The following is a 21,665-nucleotide window of genomic DNA, read 5'->3' on the forward strand; positions in this document are numbered from 1 at the left end:
TAATTCAATGACAAAGTTAAAATGTGATCCTTGACTTAAAAATATAAAATATAATTATTAACATAAAATAAAAGATAAAAATATTTCACATTAAATTGAATAACTGATATATCTATATCCGCTATTTATTTATATGATACGAGAGCTAGGAAAGATAAATTTTTAACATTTAATAGTGATATCACAAATATTGACCTAGCCTAGACTTTAAGCTAAATATTAGCCGGCCAACCGACCGAAAAACTGGAATAACGCAAAAAGAAAATCAAGACGACATTCAAGTCGTCCTGCATACTGTCATGTTTCGTGGGACACCCTGTACATAATGCATATTATATGACATATATATATTATATTTATATATTCTAAGGAATTCTGAGTTTACAGAAATATGTCATAGAGCTCAAACATTAAACGTCACAAAGATAAAACGCGGAGAGAAAATCTGCCAGAAAAATCATTGAGCGTCCTTTTTTTTGGTAGATTCTGAATGCAGCACTCGTAGATATGGAAACTCAGTTTTCGCGGATTGCACGGTTAGGAAGTTGTGCATTCGAAAACCAGTTTGGAGCGGAATCCGGTCAAACCGGAAGAAACAAGGACTGAAGCAATCTAACTCCGGGGTGATTTAGAGCAGGGGAGTAATAACAGCAGTTTTTAAAACTGAAATGTAAAATTTGAAATATTATCGAATCCGGGAGCTGCGTCCGGGCATGCTAACGTTGGGAGGGAAACATCCTTCCCAACGTTAGTAACGTTAGTGACGGCCATCTTGGTGACCGCCATCTTATTAGTGACGGCCATCTTGTTTATAAAGAATGAAGCACACCCTGGTTTTCTGCAGCTGATCAAGACATCAAATCTGAAACAAAAATCTAAATATAAAATCAAATCAGAGAGTTAAGGATGTCCTACATGCCATGTCCCATAACTGAAGTGAATGTAATAAATATACAGTGGTAAGCGATTATATCAATACAATTAAGGCGACTTTTGATTTCGATTTTGATTTATATCAAGCTCTTAAAGGGCAAGGATACACATAAACATAGAAGTACAGAGATGTTGTCAATCAAAAAAGCGTCTCTTTGATTACTTGTAAACTTGTAAATTGAAGAAAGTTTGTTAACAATCAAAACTTAAACAAAAAAGTCGTCTTCATTGTATTGATATAATCGCTTACTACTCAGGGAGTAAGGAATAGAAGGGAGATACAATTGACGCGGTTCGCCCTACCATATGATTATGCATGCTTTGCAGACGGGTACTCCATTTGTATAAGAAATATTCAGAATAGGTTATTGTATACGCAGTAATTGTACATCAGACAAATATTTCTTATTCAAATGAAGTACACGTCTGCAAAGCATTTATAATCATATGATAGGGCAAACCGAGTCAGTTATATCTCCCTTCTATTCCTTACTCCTTGGTCTTACCCTAACCAATAGCTGATGCAGGAATAATCGTTTGGTAGAGAGCTGGGCTCAAATTCAAGCTTCGGAGGTTGGAGGAAAACTGTCGGAGGCGAGGAATGACCTATAGTTTGAGAGCTCGGCATACAAGTATCAGAGGTTAAAAGAAATTTGTCGGAGGCGTAGAAATACCAGTAGGTTGACAGCTGGGCTCGAATTCAAGTATCGGAGGTTAAAAGAAATCTGTGGGAGGCGTGAAATAACCAGTTGGCAGAGAGCTAGGCTCAAATTCAAGTTCGGAGGATGGAGTAAATCTGTTGGAGACAGGGAATTACCTGTGTATTGAGAGCTGGATTCGAATACAAGTATCGGAGGTTAAAAGAAATTTGTCGGAGGCAGGGAATTACCTGTTTATTGAGAGCTGGATTCGAATACAAGTATCAGAGGTTAAAAGAAATTTGTCGGAGGCGGGGAATTACCTGAGTATTGAGAGCTGGATTCGAATACAAGTATCGGAGGTTAAAAGAAATTAGTCGGAGGCAGGGAATTACCTGTGGATTGAGAGCTGGGCTCGAATGCAAGTATCGGAGGTTGTGGAGGCTGCTGGGAAGAGGTTTTATTATCCTCTGACCCAAGATCTAAGATTTCATCAAACTCTGGAAATAAATTCAATTATTTAGAAATTTTGAAAAGATGTGTTTTTGAGATAAAAAAATTAAGTTCGTTAATTTCTGTTAATTTCTTACCAATTTCTAGAGCTGACATTTTAGAGCTACCGTTTTCTAACTCAATAAGCGAACTGAAACAAAAATATTATTATTATAGAGAAGGTAAAATATTGTATTCAATATACATTTGATATTTTGCTATTTATATAATGTAGAAAATTAAACATTTTAAAATCAGTTTGAAAAAATATGCTCCAAAAAGTGGTATATCATGATAGTTAATTGATATTCATAATCTACAGCTTAGCAGACTTTAAAATTGACAATGAGTAAATTTTAAATATAAAAAAATTAAATCTCATTGATTTGTACCAAATTAACAGTGCTTAGGATCCATTTAATTTTGGTGCGGATCCGGATCCTGGATCCGCACTGGAAAAAAATGGATCCGGATTTCTTTAAGATTTACTAAATTTTCATTAACAAAAAAAATAATTTCCAAATTTTTATTTTACTTTTTTTCCGCTTATTTTTGTCCTAAAACTTATGAACCATTCAGAAATGAGGAATTTTTTTAATCTCTCTTTTTTTTCAAAAGTTCAGATTTGGGTTTTAGGAGTAAAATAGTTTTTTTTTTTGCAGTTTTTGGTTGATATTTTACCCCTTGGATCCGGATCCGTGGATCCGCATATTTTTGCCAAAATATTCCGGATACAATGGATTAGGATCCGGATCCTAAGCACTGCAAATTAGGTTTACAAATATTGAGTGTAGCGCCAATCTTTCTCACAACATATTTATCTCGATTAAATGTTTTTGTTTCTATGTTATTAAAAAAATAGGGTTACAAATTTTCGCGAATTTTTCTGTTTTTTTTTGGTGGATTTCCCAAATTTTTCACAATATTTATTGAAGTAAAATTTAAAATTTTTCAACTAGCCAGTGGTCATAATCCTTCCTTGGGTTGTTCGTTACCACAAAAGATTTGGGCCGTTTTGACTTTTATTTAAATATAAACACACTAACCACCAAACGAAACCCAGAGCAGCCAAAGAAATAAATATTTATATTACCTTTGCAATGAAGACTGTTTATTTGAAGCTTGAGAATCTTCACTTTTGTTACTAAGAGAGTCTAATGCTCCCTTTTCTAGCTCACCATTAGAGTCACATTTAATCAAATCACCATTGCTGGCTGAATCACCGCCATTTTGGCTGCTGTGGTCGCCATTTTGGCTGGAATGGTCGTCTTTATGCTCATCGCCATTTTGTATTAGATTTCGCTCATTTTCTGTCTGCACAGAACTGGAGAGGTCTCCCAGAATATCTGGAGTAGTAGGATCCACGTTTGTATCCAAACTGAAAAATATAAAAAATTATCAGAAATATTTTTAGTTTTTAGTAAAAACTAAGGTTTAAATCTGTTTTCATTAACATGATTGAATTTGAAGATTAAGAGGAACCCCCCCCCCCTGATTACTTTTAACACTAAAAATTTTTGAAAATATTTTTCTATTTTTACATGATATACAAGGGAATAAAATATGATTTTTGAAGAGGAGTGGGAGATTATTTTCAGGTAAAATATATTATACTAACTTGGTAACCCAGTATTGCTTAGGATAGTCATAGTAGGTCCAAATGTTTACCCGCGCTTTGACGTAAATTACGATTTTAGCTATTTTTCCCTACAAAATTGGACCTTCTCAATTTAGAATCTCAAAACCAAACCAAGAACATTCCCGGGGCTATTCCGAGTTTCCTGATCGAAATTTGAGGCAAATCGGTCCAAGTGTTCCTGAGTTATGATCGGACGAACAAACAGACGGACAAACAGAGATCACAACATCTTGTATATGATACCCCAGAATTCCATCTGACCTCTGTGGTTGTGATGGTTGACTAGGAATATCTGCAGGTTTATCAGACTCAACCTCCTCCTTCTTCGGAGTCGAGGTCGGCGTCTCTTTGGCAGCTCGAGTCCGCGCCATTATCTCCTAATTTAACAACAGTTTTTTTACTAAAATTTAAAGAATCTGTATTATAATTTGACAATTTATTTTTTTAATTATACTACAGTGATAACCTGAAAGACCTGGAATTACAATAGTCTGAAGATAGACCTAGTCCTGCCATTTCCAAACTGTGGTCTGCATTTATTGTGGGTTTAATATTACCAGAGATATATACCTAAAATCGTCTGATAATTTTTATATCAATTCAGGGTCTTTCAGGTTATCACTGTAGATTGTGTTCCTTCCATGATTTAATGGGAAGGTCGTATCTAAACCCAAACTGACTGGTTTTTTGACTTGTCAGATTTTCCAATATAATTTGGAAGAATTCCTAATATTTAAATTGACGGATTTTTACAATACTGCATTCTCAGCTCAACTACCATGTCTAGCCGGTCACTCCCTTCAAATTGGTGAATTTGTATCCTAAATGGCTGATATCTTATAGAATTCAAAATTAGCAGGTCAACCGGATTGTCTAGGCCGGAGGAACCTTGTCACAGGTCAAAAACAAGTAAAGCATTGTCAAGCAGACGATAAATTTGATATAAATGATTTATGTGTCATAAGTGATTGGGATTCATTCCATTTTGATTTACTGCGGATCCAGGTCCAGCTTAGTAGTATTTAATCAAATTCAAGTTTATAAATATTTTTCTCTGTCTGGAAGTATTTATATCCAAAACTTAATTGACCATTAAATGTCAGGTTTCTATTATTGAAATTATGTTTCGAGAGAAGATATAATCTATTATTTGGTTAATACTTTGCCCCACATTTTTTTTGGGGATCTGGATACAGGATAACCAAATGTATTTAATTGTTTACCTCAATCCTCTTCTTCCTGGCCTGCCTCTCCTCCTCCTCCTTTTTAAGTTTCTCCTGGAGATCTGCTTCCCTCTTCTCCTCTTCCTCCTTCTTCCTCTTCTCACTCTCCTCCTTCTCCTTCCGGGACCTCTCTGCCTCCTCCTTCACTCTCTTCTCCTCTGCTTCCGTCTCCTGGAGAACAGAAGGCAATCAATCAATGAATCAATCAATCATGAATCCATCAGTTGATGAATAAAATCAACTACTTGATGCAAATATTGATGAATCAATCGATAAACTACAAAATAAATAGATAAATAAATAAATGAAGCAGTTCATCAATGAATTGATTAGATACTTCGAGGATAAATAAGTTTAAAAACTATTAATTACTAAATGAATTATTGAAATAGATCAATCAAAGAAAAATTTAACAAAAAAAAGAATTAAACGTCCAAGCAAGCAATCAATTCGACACCAATAAATGAATCAATTTTATACTAAACCGATAAATTGATAAAATATTCTGTGTAAAAAAATTACAAACAAAATTCTAACAAATTTTTTTAATTCTCTACCTCTATGGCTCTCTGTATTCTCTCTTCTTCCGCCCTCCTTGCTTCACTTGCAATCCTCTCTGTTTCCTCAACCATCCTCCTCTCCTCTTCCTCCTCTATCCTCAACCTCTCCTGCTCTATCCTCTCCTCTTCTTCTAACCTCAGTCTCTCAACCTCGGCCTCTCGTTCCTTCTTCTCCTAAAATAAAAAAAATAAGATAACATATATGGCTTTCAAAGCATTTCATGCTATTTTTTTTTAAGTAGCTCTTTAATGTTTTATCGTCGAAACCATTTGTTTTGTGCATAAAATTGTCTTTTCTTTTATGTTGTAAACTTCAAAATTTTGTTGTGGCAGAATTTTTAATTCTTGCGGTCATGAAAGGTTTACATTTGACCTTTGAGGCGAATAAGTGAATAATATATCCGTTATCTATATATAAATTTGGCTTGTTTGTCTGTCTGTTTGTTTGTATCCAATAAACGTCAAAACGGCTGAACCGATCGGGCCCAAATTTTTTGTGGGACATCTAGGGACTCCAGGGAAGGTTTATGAATCATCAAAATTTCAAATATTTGTCTCCATCAAAATTCGATCGTCATTAAATTTTTAAAAATTTTGAAAATCCGCGAATTTTTTTGTGAAAATCTAGGAATTATTTTTGTTTTGTTTAACGATGTAACAAAGAGAACATGTTCACAATTAATTTAGGAGATTTCGCGCCCTCTAAGGCTAGAAAGAAGGGCGCGAAGCGCCTTGAATTTCTAGTCTATATATAAATTTGGCTTGTCTGTCTGTTTGTCTGTTTGGGTGTCTGTTTGTTTGTATCCAATAAATGTCAAAACGGCTGGACCGATCGGGCCCAAATTTTTTGTGGGACATCACGTGACCACAGGGAAGGTTTATGAATGATCAAAATTTTAAAAATTTGCGTTTAAAAGTTTTTTTATTTTAGTAAAATTTTGAAAATGCGCGAAAAAAATATATGAAATCCGCAAACTTTTTTGTTTGTTTTTGTTTTATACTGTACAAAGAGAAGATGCTCACACAACACCATGAAAAGTTGAAATAGATGTAGGGCGCGAAGCGCCCTAAAAGTCTAATTTTTTGTAAATTTCGCCAATTTACAAAGAATGTTCGGCACACTTTTTGTTGAATAAATAAAATAAAATCTTGCAATATCAATAAAAAAATTGTCCATCAACTGATTCATTTATGTTTAATTTTGAATTCATGCAAGAGTTAAAAAAAACATTTGAAGTAAAAATGTTTTTTAATTTGATTTAATTTTATTGCCTTCATTTCCCTTCTCTTTTCAGCCAATTTAGCTTTTGCCTCTTCTTCACTGGAAATAATCTTTTTCTCTGGTTTATCTTCTTTCTCCTTCTCATCCTCATCCTTCTCATTCTCAGCCTCTTCCTTCCCTTCCTTATCATGCTTCTCCTCGCCTCCTTCCATAGAGATAGAACCATAACTGTTCTTTTTCCCGTTATCCTGAAGAAGGAGAAATATAAAGTTTCCTCTTAAGAGAGAGTTTAGGGATTATTTTACTTGAAGCGTTAAAACTTTTTTCTCTATTCTGCTTTATTTCAATATTTTAAATGAACTATTCCTTTCTTTTAAATATTTAAGTTTTTTAGGTTTTCAGATAACTCGCAAATTTTGACGCTGTCATAAGATATAGGACTGACCGGAAAAAAAATTGATTTTTTCTACTGTTAAAGGGACTGTGAGCGTAATTTCAAGTGACCCCCCCCCCCCATTCATGCAAAAGATGGCAATGCCCGATTTACGAAGGTACCCTAGAAAGCTTTGCCTGATCAAGCATGAATCTATAAATCAATGTTTTTGTTTCTTTGAAATGTTTCTTTTCATTTGCGATTTCTCTGCGAAAGTGACTTGCACATTCTTTGTTTATAAGATGCAATGCAGAATCTCACAGAAATAAACACTTTTCAGTATAACGATAGTATCTTCCACATTATTGATAAGATTGAAGTTTCAAAATAATGCTTAATTTGATAAAAAAAAACTTGTAGAATGCAGAGTATAAGATTTTGCTATTTTTTAGATATATCATCATAGATATTTGAGTGACGCATAAAAATAGAAAAAAAACTTGATTTTTTTTAAATACGGAAAGAACGTGCTGCCCAGAGCTGGCGATTTAAAAACTTCTAAAATATACGACTCAGGTCTAAGTTGTCCTTGGGCCTTACTTACGGCTTGAGCTTAAAGATTCAAGCTGCATCTTATTTCCAGAGTTGAGTTTAAAAACGGTTTAATACTCTATTTGGCGGATTTTCATGGTAGGAATTGGCGCATTCCGAGTTTTTATGAGAGCAAGACTCAACATCGAGCCTTATTTTCCACTAAAACCAACCAAGGTCGGTTTTTTTTCATTGAGTCTAAGATCTCGCAGCTGTAAATCAGTTGAGTCTAAGATTAGGGTTTAAAGCTGGGTTTAAGGAATTATGAACCGAGCCGAAGCTTTTTAAGCGCGGGCTCAGGTTAGGAACTTTCCCGAAGGATTTTCCCAAGCGGCATCTTCACAGGGGTATTTTCCCAAGTGGCAACTTCCCAAAATGTGCAATTTCCCAAGCGTAAACTTCCGGTTACCTTAATAATATCTGGGGTAATTTGTCTCTTTCCCTCCTCCAGTCCCTCCCCACCTCCTCCATGAAGCTGGTCCGAGGAGAGAGCGGGACTAACAGAGTTGGATCCTTTCCCTGTCTTTGGAGGGCCTGCTCGTCCAATGACCTGAGAAAAAATCCAATAAAATTCGCAAATCATTTAACTGGAAAAAAAAGTCTAACTTAAGATAGATATGATACAGACTAATTACGATAAAAAATGATTTAGTTCAGCTTCAGGGGTATTAACTGTTATCTTTGTGAAATCTTTTTTTTTCTATCATTTTTTGTCCATGTACATTGTACAATGTGCATACGACTGTACAACATACCTTTGATCGTCTCGCGGCTGCTTCTGCTTTGACCTGCGCCGGAGTTTTACGCGCACTACTCGGCCTGACCGGAGTACTGGCTGAGTTGATCGGCCCGCTAGCTGTACTACTACTGTTACTCCTACAAAGAACAAATCTATAAAACAATTGACATGTTATTGTTAAATCACTTATTTATCAATTCAAATGCATGTGGAGGCTTTAAGGACTGTAACCGTAATTTTTACTAACTCTTATAAAAAGGGTGGCTTGTCATTCTCACAGTGGTACCCTTTAAACCTCTTTCTGAGTAACAAGAAAAATTTTTTGTTTTTCTTTGTGTTTTTTCCGACTATTGCCTTTCTTGTCTCTATAACATAAATCCGTTAGTCTTAGAGAAACCAAAACTGAAAATAATCATTTTTCTGAGAGAAAAGCTATTCAATAAGTTCCAAATAAAAATATGAGAATAAATGAGAAAAAATGCATCTCGAAAATTCATGATCCTTGCTTGAGATTCATAAGTTGTTACCTCTGATCATCCTCAATTCCATGCTCGCTGGTCACACTTTTAGCTCTCTTCATCCTGTCCATCTTGGGAGTAGCAGCTGAATACAAAATAGATTTTTAGTCACAAGTAGAAACAAATGCTCTAAATCTCAGGGGAAATAATGGATTAAAAAGATTTCATTGAAAAAAATGAAAATATTCGGACTGTGAAGTTATTTTCTCCGTTTTCTGATCCAAATTGTTTTTGTTTTCTCTCCTTAAAACATAAATTCAGTGATAAAAATAACACTAGAACATTTCTGATAAAGCAGGGGAAAATAATTTTCAAAAAAAAGAAGGGGGGGAGGGTAGATTTCTCAAGAAATTGTGTAGACATTTTAATGTTCATGTCAACCCCAATTTTCTAATCCAGGAAAGCGTTAACGCCTAAGCTAAGGTCAAATCAAATCAAATCAAATCATTCTTTTAATGTTAACTATCGCCCCCCCCCCCCATAATAAAAAAGAAGAGGAATAAAACAAAATCACACAATGTTTCTATCTAGTGTAAATAGTTAGTTTCACTCACAAAAACAAAAGGTTAGTTTAATTCTCCACAGCTAGTAATATATTGTGGAGATAATATCGTCTTCCTCGTAAAAGTAAAAATGCGGGAAGAGTCATAAATCAGCTGAGTGTACACTGTACAGTGTACATTGCTTGCCGCATTTTTATTTCTAAGAGAAAGATAATATTAGGTCTTAACAATATATCCTCAATTTATACAACTACTTATTCTGTACAACACCCGGTTTTATAGGAAAGGGAACAATGTTTTTGTTTTTTATAGGGGGTATGTATTTTGAAGAACTGGGCCGTTACCATAAAAAATTTTAATTTATTTTCCGCTAAAAATAGTTTTTTGTTCCTACATACTAAAATTTGCAAAAACATTTCAAATATACTAGAAACTGTGTACCCCTGAAGATGTCGTGGGGAAATGTACTTCATGTAAATCTAGGCGTGTAAGTGTAAAATAATAAATACAAACACACGTACAGGCTTTATTCCGCAGCTGAGGTCGCTGTCTGTCCTCAAACATAGAGGTCGTCATCCCGTTGGTAGAGGACGTCATTCCTGTAGTTGCTATGCTCAAGGGACGAGGACGACGTGTGGGGGCGGAGCGAAGGCGAACCTGACCCCGCCCTCCGCCTGACATAGCACTGGAGGGCCGGGAGGCAGTGCTGTTCTCACGGGATAGGCCTAAAGGCGGGGTATACGTTAGTAAAGCAATATCACACAAACCAATCAGAAAAGAAAAGAAAAAATGAAACAGATAAAATCCTTTCTGTTAACAATGCTTCAAAGACATATCTGTTACACGTTTTCCACAGAAAATTGAAAGAACCCAAGTTTGAAACATGAATTTATTTCTGGGAAATATTTTAAATTTAGAACAGAAATCAATAATAAACTTGTTTAGGAAGGAAGAAGTTCAATGGAATTTCATGCAGTCAAACTATTATATTAATACTTTGTGTAAACTAATCAAGTTGTAAATTAAAATACATAAAAAAATCAAAATTAATCCTTTTAAACTTTTATCAATGACAATGACTTCAAGATTTAAGAGAGAAAAAATCAGACTAAATTATTTCCTATATTTATTTAGAAATAATTTGCATCTCCTTAAACATCTAAACCAAGTTAAATCATTCTAAATATTATAAACTATGTCTATGATTAAAAAAAACTAGAAGAGTTCGTTTTAAACTATCGTGCAGAGGTGTGGAGTATATTTCATGCAAAATTCAAGCAACATACATGATACAATATTCATGCAATTACCTTTGTGCTGCCTCCAGAAATGTGCATAGAGAGCCCTTTAGAAAATAATTTGGAAATTTTGAGAGAAGGGGGGGGGGGGGAGCAATCCCAAGCCTTTGAAAAAAAATGACATTGGGAGTTTAATAGTCCATAAACCGAAATGGAAGAGAAAGATTTTTAAAAACTTTACATCGCGCGACAGGAGAGGAAATTGAACTAACTTTCTTTAATTCCTGTCGATTAATGTAAAGGTTGTTTGGAAGAGGGTTGACCCACCTGGTTTTCTAGCTGGCTGGGCTGCTGTAGCTGCCCTCTGATGTCCTGTAGTCCTGTTAGCAGCCTGGCCACTTGTCTTCTTCAGGGCCAGGTGGGACATGCTCTTACTGTTCACACTCTTAGACATGCCCTTACCAAGCTGGGAGCGGGGTATAGCCAGCTGGTCAATACGGGACATACTGACCGCTCTACCTGGAGTACTGGGCGTGGATCCCCTGTCCCGCCCCATCAAGATGGTAGGTATCAGATCAGTTCTACGCCTATGCGCACCCATCTGTGCAGCAGTGAAGCTGTTTCCAGTCTCATCCCCTGCAGACAATTAGGAACTGAAATCTTTCCAGATCCAGCATTATGGCGGCCATTTTTATTGCTAGATTTCAAAATGACCGCCACGACAGAATTTTATAAATGCTGTAAATAACACAAGAAAATAAAAATAAGAAACTAAGAAGAAAGAAAGAGAAAAAGAAATAAGTGAAAATCAAATTTCATCTAGAGGGGGACCCATTAATCAGGATTAAATTAAAAAACAGCATTTTTTTAGTTTGCAGTGTAGAATCTGTCAAATATTATCATTGGGAGGATATTTATGATAATTATGCTAATTATGATAATTATGCAAATTTATGCATAGACTTTAGTACTAACAGCTTGAAAATATTCAAACATATTTTACATAATCACCATGCCATTTAGAAACTACATCCATCAGAAAACTTGAAAAATCGATGTAAATCATAAATGCACAAAAAGATAATTTAGAGATGAAATATTTAGTAGAAAAATATTTTTTGTCCTGGGAAAGAAGAAAAATCCCATTGCAAGTTTTTATGTTTCCTTCAAATCTTATTTTGTGATTACAATTATGAACACTCTTTCTGTACTAATACTTGGTACTATTTTTCTGAACAACAATGCACAGTGTGCTTTCTATGCATAATTCAACTAAATAAAATAATTCAAAGCCACACCTTGCCATTTCAGAATCCAGTATTTGGGCGAAAATTCGCAATATTTCAGCTGTTGTGTACACTCTAGTGGCCTTTGGTAACTGCTAGAAAGGCAGAAAGGGCGGGAGGGGGGGGGGAGGGGGGGCAGCCTCCAACAATCTGGAAGATACTTCTTCACAATATCGTTACAGAGAAAAAAGATAAATTAAAAACAAACCATGAAATGATTTTTTCATTCTTTGCTAAATTGTAAAGGATATATATGTTCCCCATTTCGTGATTTTAGAATACATAATTTTGAAAATATTTTCTGAACATTATCTCAGGCTGCAAGTTTTGTTTCAGTCACATAACTTAAGTATCTTGGTAGATTTTCATTGAATTGAGTGTCATTTGTTCAATTAGAAATGGCATATGCATTGAAATAGTTAGACATGAAGAACATGGCCTGCGGTGGAGATAAGTGCAAATCTTGTTGCAAAATATTCAACAAATTGCATGATACTGCAATAAATGATGACGTCAGACTCTGGTCTTGCCCAAATTAAAATAAAAACAAAATAAAAAATAACTAAATTCAACCGATAAAACCAAATAAAATTCAAACGTGCTGAAAATGAATAAAATTATTTAAACTGATTGATTGATTAGTTTACCCCGGATAAATGAAGTTCCCCGTTCGAAACTGCAGTCATGTCTGGACCGTGTTCTAGGAATGGCTGCTCGGAAAGATGGCGGCCAAAATCTTAAATCTTCCGTGGATTTGTTATATAATCGGATCCTATTGTGACGGGTACAATGTTCTACAAACCGTTAAAATAAAATAACAATTGTTTATTTAAGAATGTATACCCCGAATTTCAGAGACTTTACAGCAGTACCTTTAAGCTTTGTCTAAGGGGAAAAAAGAACTCTAATGTCACTTTTTATCTTGGAAGTATAAAATGTTGTACTTTTCCTTCCTCTTCAGTCTTTTCTGCAGCATAAGTCCGCAAGTCACTTTTTTTGTGACTGAAAATACAATTTATAATTTTTTGAATGCTAAGGTTTTAAAGGCATGAAGGCACCGTTGTGAATATTTTCTTTAACTATTAAAATTGAGAATATTGAAAAAAAAGTATTACCCTGAAAAAGAAATTGACATTTTACCAAAATTTTATTTTGTCTGAACATTGTACCCGCCACAATCAGACTTTGTGTCTCCAATGTCAATGTCGCGCACGACCCAATTCCAAGGAGGAAGCGATTCACGACTTGGAGACACCGGTTGCGATTTAGATTTAGATCTTGGCTTGATTAATGGCTCGCCAATACGAGCAGCTCGAGAATTGCGAATCCACTTTGAGTCTAGGAATAGCAATTAGCATGAAATTATAGTGGTTGGTTAGTAAAGAAGAAAAAAGATACAGAAGGAAGGTTTTAAACCATCACCTAGATTACAACGTTTGCTAGGTCACAATATTACAATATTACAATATTATGGCTTAAAGTAAATACAAAATACAATACTAAATTTACATTGTGAGGCAGGGGTATATATTTTGTAGAATTAGTCCCCCCCACACTTCTAATGAAAATTATTTTCACAGATTTTTTGGGGAAATCAAAAATTTGGAAAACTGGCAATTTCAATCCCCTTTTTCTGCCATTTTCCCCCAAAATTCATTTATTTCCCCTATTTCAGCAACAAAAAACAACTTTACAAACATGCTGAAAAAAAAATATTTTAAAGGGGGGGGGGGATAATTTCTCAGGAAAATGTATACCCCTGGTGTGAGGCAACCTCGTTAGATCAAGGTGTTGATACTTTATTGTGGTAAGTGCTAGCATTTACGATATCAAGTTGACTGTAGGCATGGGCCGATATCAAACCAGTCAAGTTTGGACCATGCCTTAAATTAGTTTGTGCTGTGCTTATATTATTACTTCACAAGACTGAAAAGTTTCATAGACATAGAAATTTTGTTATACTTTTTTTTAAACACAATTTTTGAAATCAGCAGATTTTTTTTAAAAGATGGCGCTAGGTTTCTCAACAACGTTTTTGTACTTTGCTGATTTCTCAAATATTTTGTTGTACCATACCTTCGTTGTTTCTGTCAAGAGCCTGGGCTGATGCTGTTCTTTTGTTTTTTAAATCCACATCACGTTCAACAGATCTTCGCTCGAATATACTACACAACAAAAAGTAGAATTTTAAAAATACCTAAGTGGCTATATTTTATGTGACCTCTTACGGCCCCAACTGTGGTTAATGGTCGAACAGGATTCAAAGATATTAATTTTAATAAATGTTTTTGAATTTTAAAATTCATTTAAAGTTGATATTAAATTATAAGAAAAATAATCAATTGAAAATGAAGTCAACGATAAATTATAAAATTTTCACTCGACATAAGTAATAGGGTTTTCTTACGTAAAGAAATTCATTTTTTATGAAAAATGCCGTTTAAAAATGTATAAAAAAGTACCTTAAGAATTTGTTTTAAATGTATTCAAAAAATCGCAAATTGAAAATACTGAACATTGTATTAAACAGTAAATAATTCAATTTCATGAACTAATTGTTAAAAACCAGATAAAGTAAAACTGAGTAAAAATGACATTGAAAGCTTTTATCTGAAAAGTTTCCACTTTGCAAATCCGAAACTAATTACCTTCTTGAGCCCCAGTGTGAGGAGTCTCTTTGATCTGTCATTCGTGGCGCAGAGCTCCCAAATGCAAATTCCATATTTCCGCGTGAATTTCTTCTCTGTTGATTTAATCGTTCCTCGCGCTCCTAAAATTGGTGTTTAAAAAATCATAACGAAACTCTTGAACATTTATTTCTGTTAGCTAAAGTTGTCAATTTCTTAACGTTGGTTGAATTTTAACTGCCAGTAATACCAATAACTAAAGTACCATTTAAACATTTCAATGAGCACCGTTAAGATGAATATTTTTTCTTCTGAAAATTGATTATTTTAACAAATTTAAAAAAAGAATTTCGAGAAATCAGACTTTTTGTTTGTTTATGCACTGCACTGTTGTAATTGATGATGGCGCTCATAAAAATTGGTCACTTGAAATATCCTTTCACTAGTGCCTCTAAAAAATAAGTACCTTATTTTTTGCAAGAATTGCTTCTCTTCTCTCTAGTTCTGTTCTCTCTAACTCTTTACGCCTTTCTTCAACCTGCTGCCGACGATCGAAATCCCTAAAAAAAAGTCTAAAAATACGCAAGAATTATTAGAAATCCGCGGGAATAATTTTTATGCCGGAATGTTTGAAATTGGCTGTAATTATTAGAAATCACCGTAAATTATCAGGAATCCCCGGGAATTATTATAAAGCTACGGGATTTATCAGAAATCACCGGGAATTGTTATAAAGCTACGGGAATTATTAGAAATCCCCGGGAATTATTATAAAGCTACGGGATTTATCAGAAATCCCCGGGAATTGTTATAAAGCTACGGGATTTTTTAGAAATCCCCGGGAATTATTATAAAGCTACGGGAATTATTAGAAATCCCTGGAAAAGGAAAAAAACTAACACTATGAAATAGATATCATATTTATTGTATAGTTCATGGTCTGAGTAGCTTATTAGGTTAAATAAAAAGCCTCTTATTATTACAACAACAATATCCATTCGCTAGACAATATATAAAATAAATCAAACAAGGAATCCAAAAAAATTAGAACAAAGTTTACACAATCAATTAATCAATTATTTAATAGCCCAATCAACCAAATAAAGGATGTTCCAAATCAAAAATATCAACCCATCAATAAAAGATTAATACAATAAAACAACTATCCAATTTATCAGCCAATTAATTAACCATTAAACCGACCAACTAATAAACAAACTAACCAATTGATAAACTATCCAATCATTAAACCAACCTTGTAATAAACCCACCAAATATCTAACCAACCAAATTTCAAACCAACCAATTAATAAACCCCCCAATTATCCAACCAACCAAATTACCAACCAACCAATTAATAAACCCACCAATTATCTAACTAACCAACTTAAAAACCAACCAACTAATTAACCCACCAATTAATAAACCCACCAATTAACAAACCAACCAATTAATAAACCGACCTAATAAAAAACTTAACAATAACCAGAACAACCAATTTAACAATCAAGCAATTAACCAACCTGGATCTTAAATCTTCGATATGTCGTCTTCTCTCGGCCTCTTGCTGTTCACGAAACTTTTGCGCATTTATCGCCTACAGACAAATAAAGTATTTTACGTAAATCATAAAAATTTAAACTAACTGATCTAATTATTAATATGAGTTTAGTCTATTTAGTTAAATGAAAGAATTTTATTGCAATTAGTTTAAACTAAAATTTAGTCAAAAATATTAAAGCCTGAACATTAAAAACAAGTAAAAAAAAGTAAAAATGGAAAAAAATGTCCATTATTATAATTTGCAATGAATTTTCTTTACTGGCGGTGCGCTAAACTACGTTGTAAAGCGACCTTTGTCATATTTTTGAGGGCCACCCAGTACCGTAGCCCACTACAAGTAAAATGTGCCCCGTAGGTACCCTAGGATAGGTGTTATTTTGAGCAAATTTACCGTTTTCTGACAATTAAAAAAATATGATTAATGATGGGCACTGGCAGTGGCAACCGAACAACAGAGGTGAATATCCCCCCCCCCCTCCGTTGAAAATAATTTTTTCCCCAGATTTTATTTATGCCTGCGCGAATTCTTTTTTTAAAAGTTTTTTTTCCCTGAATTAGTAAAAAAACTATTTAAAGGGAAAATAATGAATTTTTGGGTGAAAAGTATAAAAAAAGAATGAAAAAAGTTGCCTTTTGATTTCCAATTTTTCATTTTTTTCCCCGAAATCATCAAAAAACAATTCCCCTATCATTCTCATAAAATAATCAACCTTGCCGAACAAACTTATGTGTATGGGCAATCCGGTTACTTATGCTTGTATACAATAATCATCTAATAATAATTCTTACATATTTCCAATCGTGCATTAATAAGTTACTACCTACACATTTAAACCTATTGCCAGCTCCTACGTAAATCCAGGACTAATTATAAAAGTTCCAACAAATAAGTCAATGTTAATTTTGTGATTTCTTTAACAAAAAAAATGTATTTATGTAAAAAAAATTCTTACATGGAGCTTCAATTCTTCTAACTTTTTCTTTCTGTCCTCCTCCTGTTGCTCCTTGATTCGTCGTATCCTTTCCTCTCTTTCCCGTTCTTTGGACGCCAAATCCACTCGACCTAAATATAGCACAAATTAGCGGATTTTCCTCATATGGATCGGCACTTTTTTTATTTAAATTTAAAGATTATAAAAAACCGAGCTCAGTATTGTAAATATCGAGATCAATGCTTGATCTCGATCTTTTGTTAATCTGCAGATTAATTTAATCTTTATTTATAATACCGCCATATATAATACCCTGAAGGGATAACTAAAATAACTATCGAGATCAAGAATCCGGGATTATTAGCATAAGTATCCAATACAAAAGTTCTCAGCTCTGGTTAGTGGTTAATAATAAAAGCTTTTAAAATCAAGGTACAGGCAACCAACCTTTATTTGTTAATTTATTAATATAACTTGTTAGAAAAATATATTATTTTTAATTACTGCCTCCCCCCCCCCCCCCCCCCCCCTCTAAATACCGACTTATCATTTAAGTGTTAGTAATGTTAGTCTAGACATTAGCTGATAATGAAATATAATCTTGTGTTAACTTATTTTCATAATAAACAATGGTTTACAGAATGGAGGAGGGAGGAGGGGTAGGGGACTTTCTCCTTCCCCGTAGAGGAATATTATTCTTAATTCAGTATCCTAGTGTCTATTATCCTAGTGTCTTGTATCCTAGTGTCTAGTATCCTAGTGTCTAGTATCCTAATGTCTAGTATCCTAGTGTCTAGTATCTGGTATCCTAGTGTCTAGTATCCTAGTGTCTAGCATCCTATTGTGCAGTATTCTAGTGTCTAGTATCCTAGTGTCTAGTAACCTAGTGTCTAGTAGCCTAGTGTCTAGTAGCCTAGAGTCTAGTAGCCTAGTGTCTAGCAGCCTAGTGTCTAGCAGCCTAGTGTCTAGTATTTGGTATCCTAGTGTCTAGTATTCTAGTGTCTAGCATCCTAGTGTATAGTAGTCTAGTGTCTAGTATCCTAGTGTCTATTATCCTAGTGTCTTGTATCCTAGTGTCTAGTATCCTAGTGTCTGGTATCCTAGTGTCTTGTATCCTAGTGTCTAGTATCCTAATGTCTGGTATCCTAGTGTCTAGCATCCTAGTGTATAGTAGTCTAGTGTCTAGTATCCTAGTGTCTATTATCCTAGTGCCTTGTATCCTAGTGTCTAGTATCCTAGTGTCTGGTTTCCTAGTATCTTGTATCCTAGTGTCTAGTATCTTGTATCCTAGTGTCTAGTATCTGAAATCCTAGTGTCTAGTATCTGGTTTCCTAGTGTCTAGTATCCTAGTGTCTAGCATCCTATTGTGCCGTATTCAAGTGTCTAGTATCCTAGTGTCTAGTATCCTAGTGTCTAGTAACCTAGTGTATAGTATCCTAGTGTCTAGTAGCCTAGTGTCTAGTAGCCTAGTGGCTAGCAACCTAGTGTCTAGCATCTGGTATCCTAGTGTCTAGTATCCTAGTGTCTAGCATCCTAGTGTATAGTAGTCTAGTGTCTAGTATCCTAGTGTCTATTATCCTAGTGTCTATTATCCTAGTGTCTTGTATCCTAGTGTCTAGTATCCTAGTGTCTGGTATCCTAGTGTCTAGGATCTGGTATCCTAGTGTCTAGTATCCTAGTGTCTAGCATCCTAGTGTATAGTAGTCTAGTGTCTAGTAGTCTAGTGTCTAGTATCCTAGTGTCTAGTATCCTAGTGTCTAGTATCCTAGTGTCTAGTATCCTAGTGTCTAGTATCCTAGTGTCTACTATCCTAGTGTCTACTATCCTAGTGTCTAGTATCCTAGTGTATATTATCCTAGTGTCTAGTATCCTAGTGTATATTATCCTAGTGTCTAGTGTCCTAGTGTCTAGTATCCTAGTGTCTATCTAAGCTCTCAAGCTTTCACCATCACTGTAAGGAATCATAAGGAATTGGAATCTGCAAGAGACCCCATTGTGGGCCCCCCAGACCGCCCAGATCACTGTATATTCCCAATTTCTAACAATTCTCTACTTCCGAAAAATATCACCAACACCCCCCCACCTTCCTTGATTTCAACCACCTGGTTACGCTACTCTGCACCTAACTGGTCATGTTCGATTTCCGGTGTAATATCTATCTATCTATCTAAACTTTACTGTTACTTTCATTTCGTTCATTTCGAGTTCATTTTCCTCAATTTCATCCATTTTGTTCAAGCATTTCTCCATTTCTTCCATTTGTTTCATTTCTTTATATTAAACATTATTTCATTTTTTTTAAATCCATTATTGAATTTAGTTCATATAAAGTTGAGTTTAGCCATCTTTTTTAAGATCAATTGAATTATTTTTTTTTCTTTTTGGTAAATTTGTTAATTAAATGCATTTGGATTTTTTTGTTCATCTTGCATATTCAAATTTTGCTCAATTCGTTTGTTCTGTCAATTTTTATGGATCCCTTACGTTCGCATTTTTCTGTGTTGCTTAAATTCTTTAAACGAATGTTCAAATATTTACCAAAAAGATATAGAAATAAAAAGCTATCCGAATATATCTGACTGAGAGTTTAAAAATTACTCAACCAAAAAGATAAAATTTGGCACGTTCTAATCTATATTCTGTATACAAAGATCTAAATATAATGATTTAACCGTTACACACCTGGTCTTTACTGGGACCCTGTGTTTGTTTTCATGCTTTAATTATAATTAAAATCCAATTCGGGGATTAGCTAAGCTGTTTATAATCAATAATTAAGCTAAGCCCCTCCCCTGAAAACTAAAAAGATGGTTTTTTTTGGATCTATTAACTTAGCTAATATATAAACCTGTAAGGTGTTAACAATTTTGTTTAATTTTTAACGAATTGTATAGTGTACAGTGTACACCTATTGAAAATTCCTAAATTTCATTGTCCATGAATTCCCCTTAGGCGGGGAAAATTCCCCCTTACTTCACAATTCATATTAAAGCCAAGACAGGACAATAACATTATTCAAATATTTGCGCATTTTTGACGTCAACTTGGTGGATTATGACGCCATCAAACGTAGAGAAAGTTGGGTTATAGGTTCGTCGTCTTTCATTTCATTCTTTGTATTCTCTTTCAGACTGTCATAATAGTCTGTTAGTCTAGCTTTTTACACGCACACAGGGGTCAACAAATGAAAATTTAAACATCAAAAGGCATGCATATCCTTTTTTATACTTCTTAACTAAAAATAATTTTATTTTATTATAAGTTATATATTTATTTCTACTAGTTTAATACTTATTTTATTATTTATTATTTATTATTAATATTTTATGAAACAAACCTAACTTCAGGGGGGAAAATTTTTTAAAACGGGGCTTGAATGATTTTTAAAGAAATTTACACCCCTGCACTGACAAATCAAAAATAGAATAAATAAGAGAATACAGGGTAAAGATTAGACTTTACTGATTATGATTTAGATTTTAGAAAGTCGTCTTTGAAGTGATATTTTATAGGTAAGCCCTGTATATGATGATGCTTGAACATGCTTGAAAGCTGCTTGTAAGTTAGTATGTGCGTAGTTAACTGCGTAGGATTATGTTGTAATTACATAAATTTATGCGTACACAGGCACCCTGCTGACTCTAACTGTGTCCATGCATTAGATGATATAATCAGACAAATCAGACAATTGAGGAAAATAAGAAATATTGCGATACAAACAATTTGGACAAAAATACAAACAGGACTCCCCAAAGTACATCGGTGTTCATAATGATCCCTAAAATTTGATCAGAATCCGTGGTTTGTAAAAATATGGATCCTGAAACCGGTTCCTTCTTCAATTTCTTTTGTATAATTACACATTAGATTGGATTATAGATTTTTTCCTTACGGCCCTGATCCAGGGAGCAAAATATCCAGTGGATCCGGTTCAGCTAGTTCTGCAGACAATATTGGACAAACAGACGGTTCAAAAGTTCCAGTACCCCAAGCTCAACACGTTAAGCAATTCATTAATTCACATGGCAGACGTTTGAAAAATCCACAAATTCCTTCAGAGATGAAAAAGGCATAATATGAAGAGAGAACACATAATATCTAGAAAGAAACGTCTTAGATTGTGTCAGTCTAATTAAATACAGCGAACAAAGAAAATATTTCTCTTCAAAAGAAAACTAAATGATAATTCAAAACATGAAAAGGATTAAATGCATAAAAAGGGGGCGGGGGAGGGGCGGATAAGTAAAAACATTTTAGGGGAAAATGTAAAAACGCGTTAATCATATCGTAAAACAGGGGAAATTAACACTTTTTATAAATAATCTATAATGACCTATTATTCATTTTTACTAAAGAGGTATTGGGGGGGATGAAAGGGGAGTTTTAGTCCTGGAGGAGGGGGTAATAAATTCCTCAGTAGGGTGCTATTAAGTCTATCAATCCAATATATGTATACCTGTCTATGTCGAAAGGCAGGGGGGGGAATTAGATTTAATATTAACCCTAGAAATTTATTACATATAGAAAAAATCAATATTGAATTCCAAAAAAAAGTGATCTGTAATGAAATAAAGAAATGTATTAAAAA

At 34.3% G+C, this 21,665-nt stretch overlaps 1 protein-coding gene across 6 annotated transcripts; it reads right to left on the reverse strand.

The window, feature by feature from the left end:
- Positions 1-342: 342 nt before the first annotated feature.
- LOC111698827 (ensconsin) lies at positions 343-17,241 on the reverse strand. Of its 6 annotated transcripts, none has more exons than XM_023469272.1 (20): positions 17,099-17,240; positions 16,106-16,179; positions 15,049-15,142; positions 14,604-14,725; positions 14,032-14,120; positions 13,125-13,293; positions 12,603-12,727; positions 11,189-11,305; positions 9,953-10,156; positions 8,938-9,013; positions 8,427-8,547; positions 8,081-8,221; positions 6,758-6,955; positions 5,483-5,659; positions 4,926-5,096; positions 3,964-4,079; positions 3,157-3,441; positions 2,162-2,214; positions 1,967-2,071; positions 343-862 (listed from the first exon to the last, which is right to left on the reverse strand). In XM_023469272.1, exons 4-20 carry the CDS (start codon positions 14,675-14,677, stop codon positions 849-851), a joined length of 2,235 nt encoding a protein of 744 aa, XP_023325040.1. In that variant the 5' UTR covers positions 14,678-14,725; positions 15,049-15,142; positions 16,106-16,179; positions 17,099-17,240; the 3' UTR covers positions 343-848. The 6 variants fall into 6 exon arrangements, with proteins under 6 accessions (XP_023325040.1, XP_023325039.1, XP_023325041.1 ...); XM_023469271.1 differs by having other exon boundaries at positions 10,997-11,305; XM_023469273.1 differs by lacking the exon at positions 9,953-10,156 and having other exon boundaries at positions 10,997-11,305; positions 17,099-17,241.
- Between the last annotated feature and the right edge of the window lie 4,424 nt (positions 17,242-21,665).

Source organism: Eurytemora carolleeae, unplaced genomic scaffold (genome assembly GCF_000591075.1).
Source record: "Eurytemora carolleeae unplaced genomic scaffold, Eaff_2.0 scaffold202, whole genome shotgun sequence".
Taxonomy (NCBI): Eukaryota; Metazoa; Arthropoda; class Copepoda; order Calanoida; family Temoridae; genus Eurytemora; species Eurytemora carolleeae.

Coding starts and splice junctions, on each gene's coding strand:
- LOC111698827 (XM_023469271.1), bottom strand. CDS start 14,677: ATGGAATTTGCATTTGGGAGCTCTGCGCCACGAATGACAGATCAAAGA. Junction 3,442..3,963: donor CAACCATCACAACCACAGAG/GTCAGATGGAAT, acceptor TATATTTTTCAG/TTTGGATACAAACGTGGATC. Junction 2,215..3,156: donor AAACAGTCTTCATTGCAAAG/GTAATATAAATA, acceptor TTTTTGTTTCAG/TTCGCTTATTGAGTTAGAAA.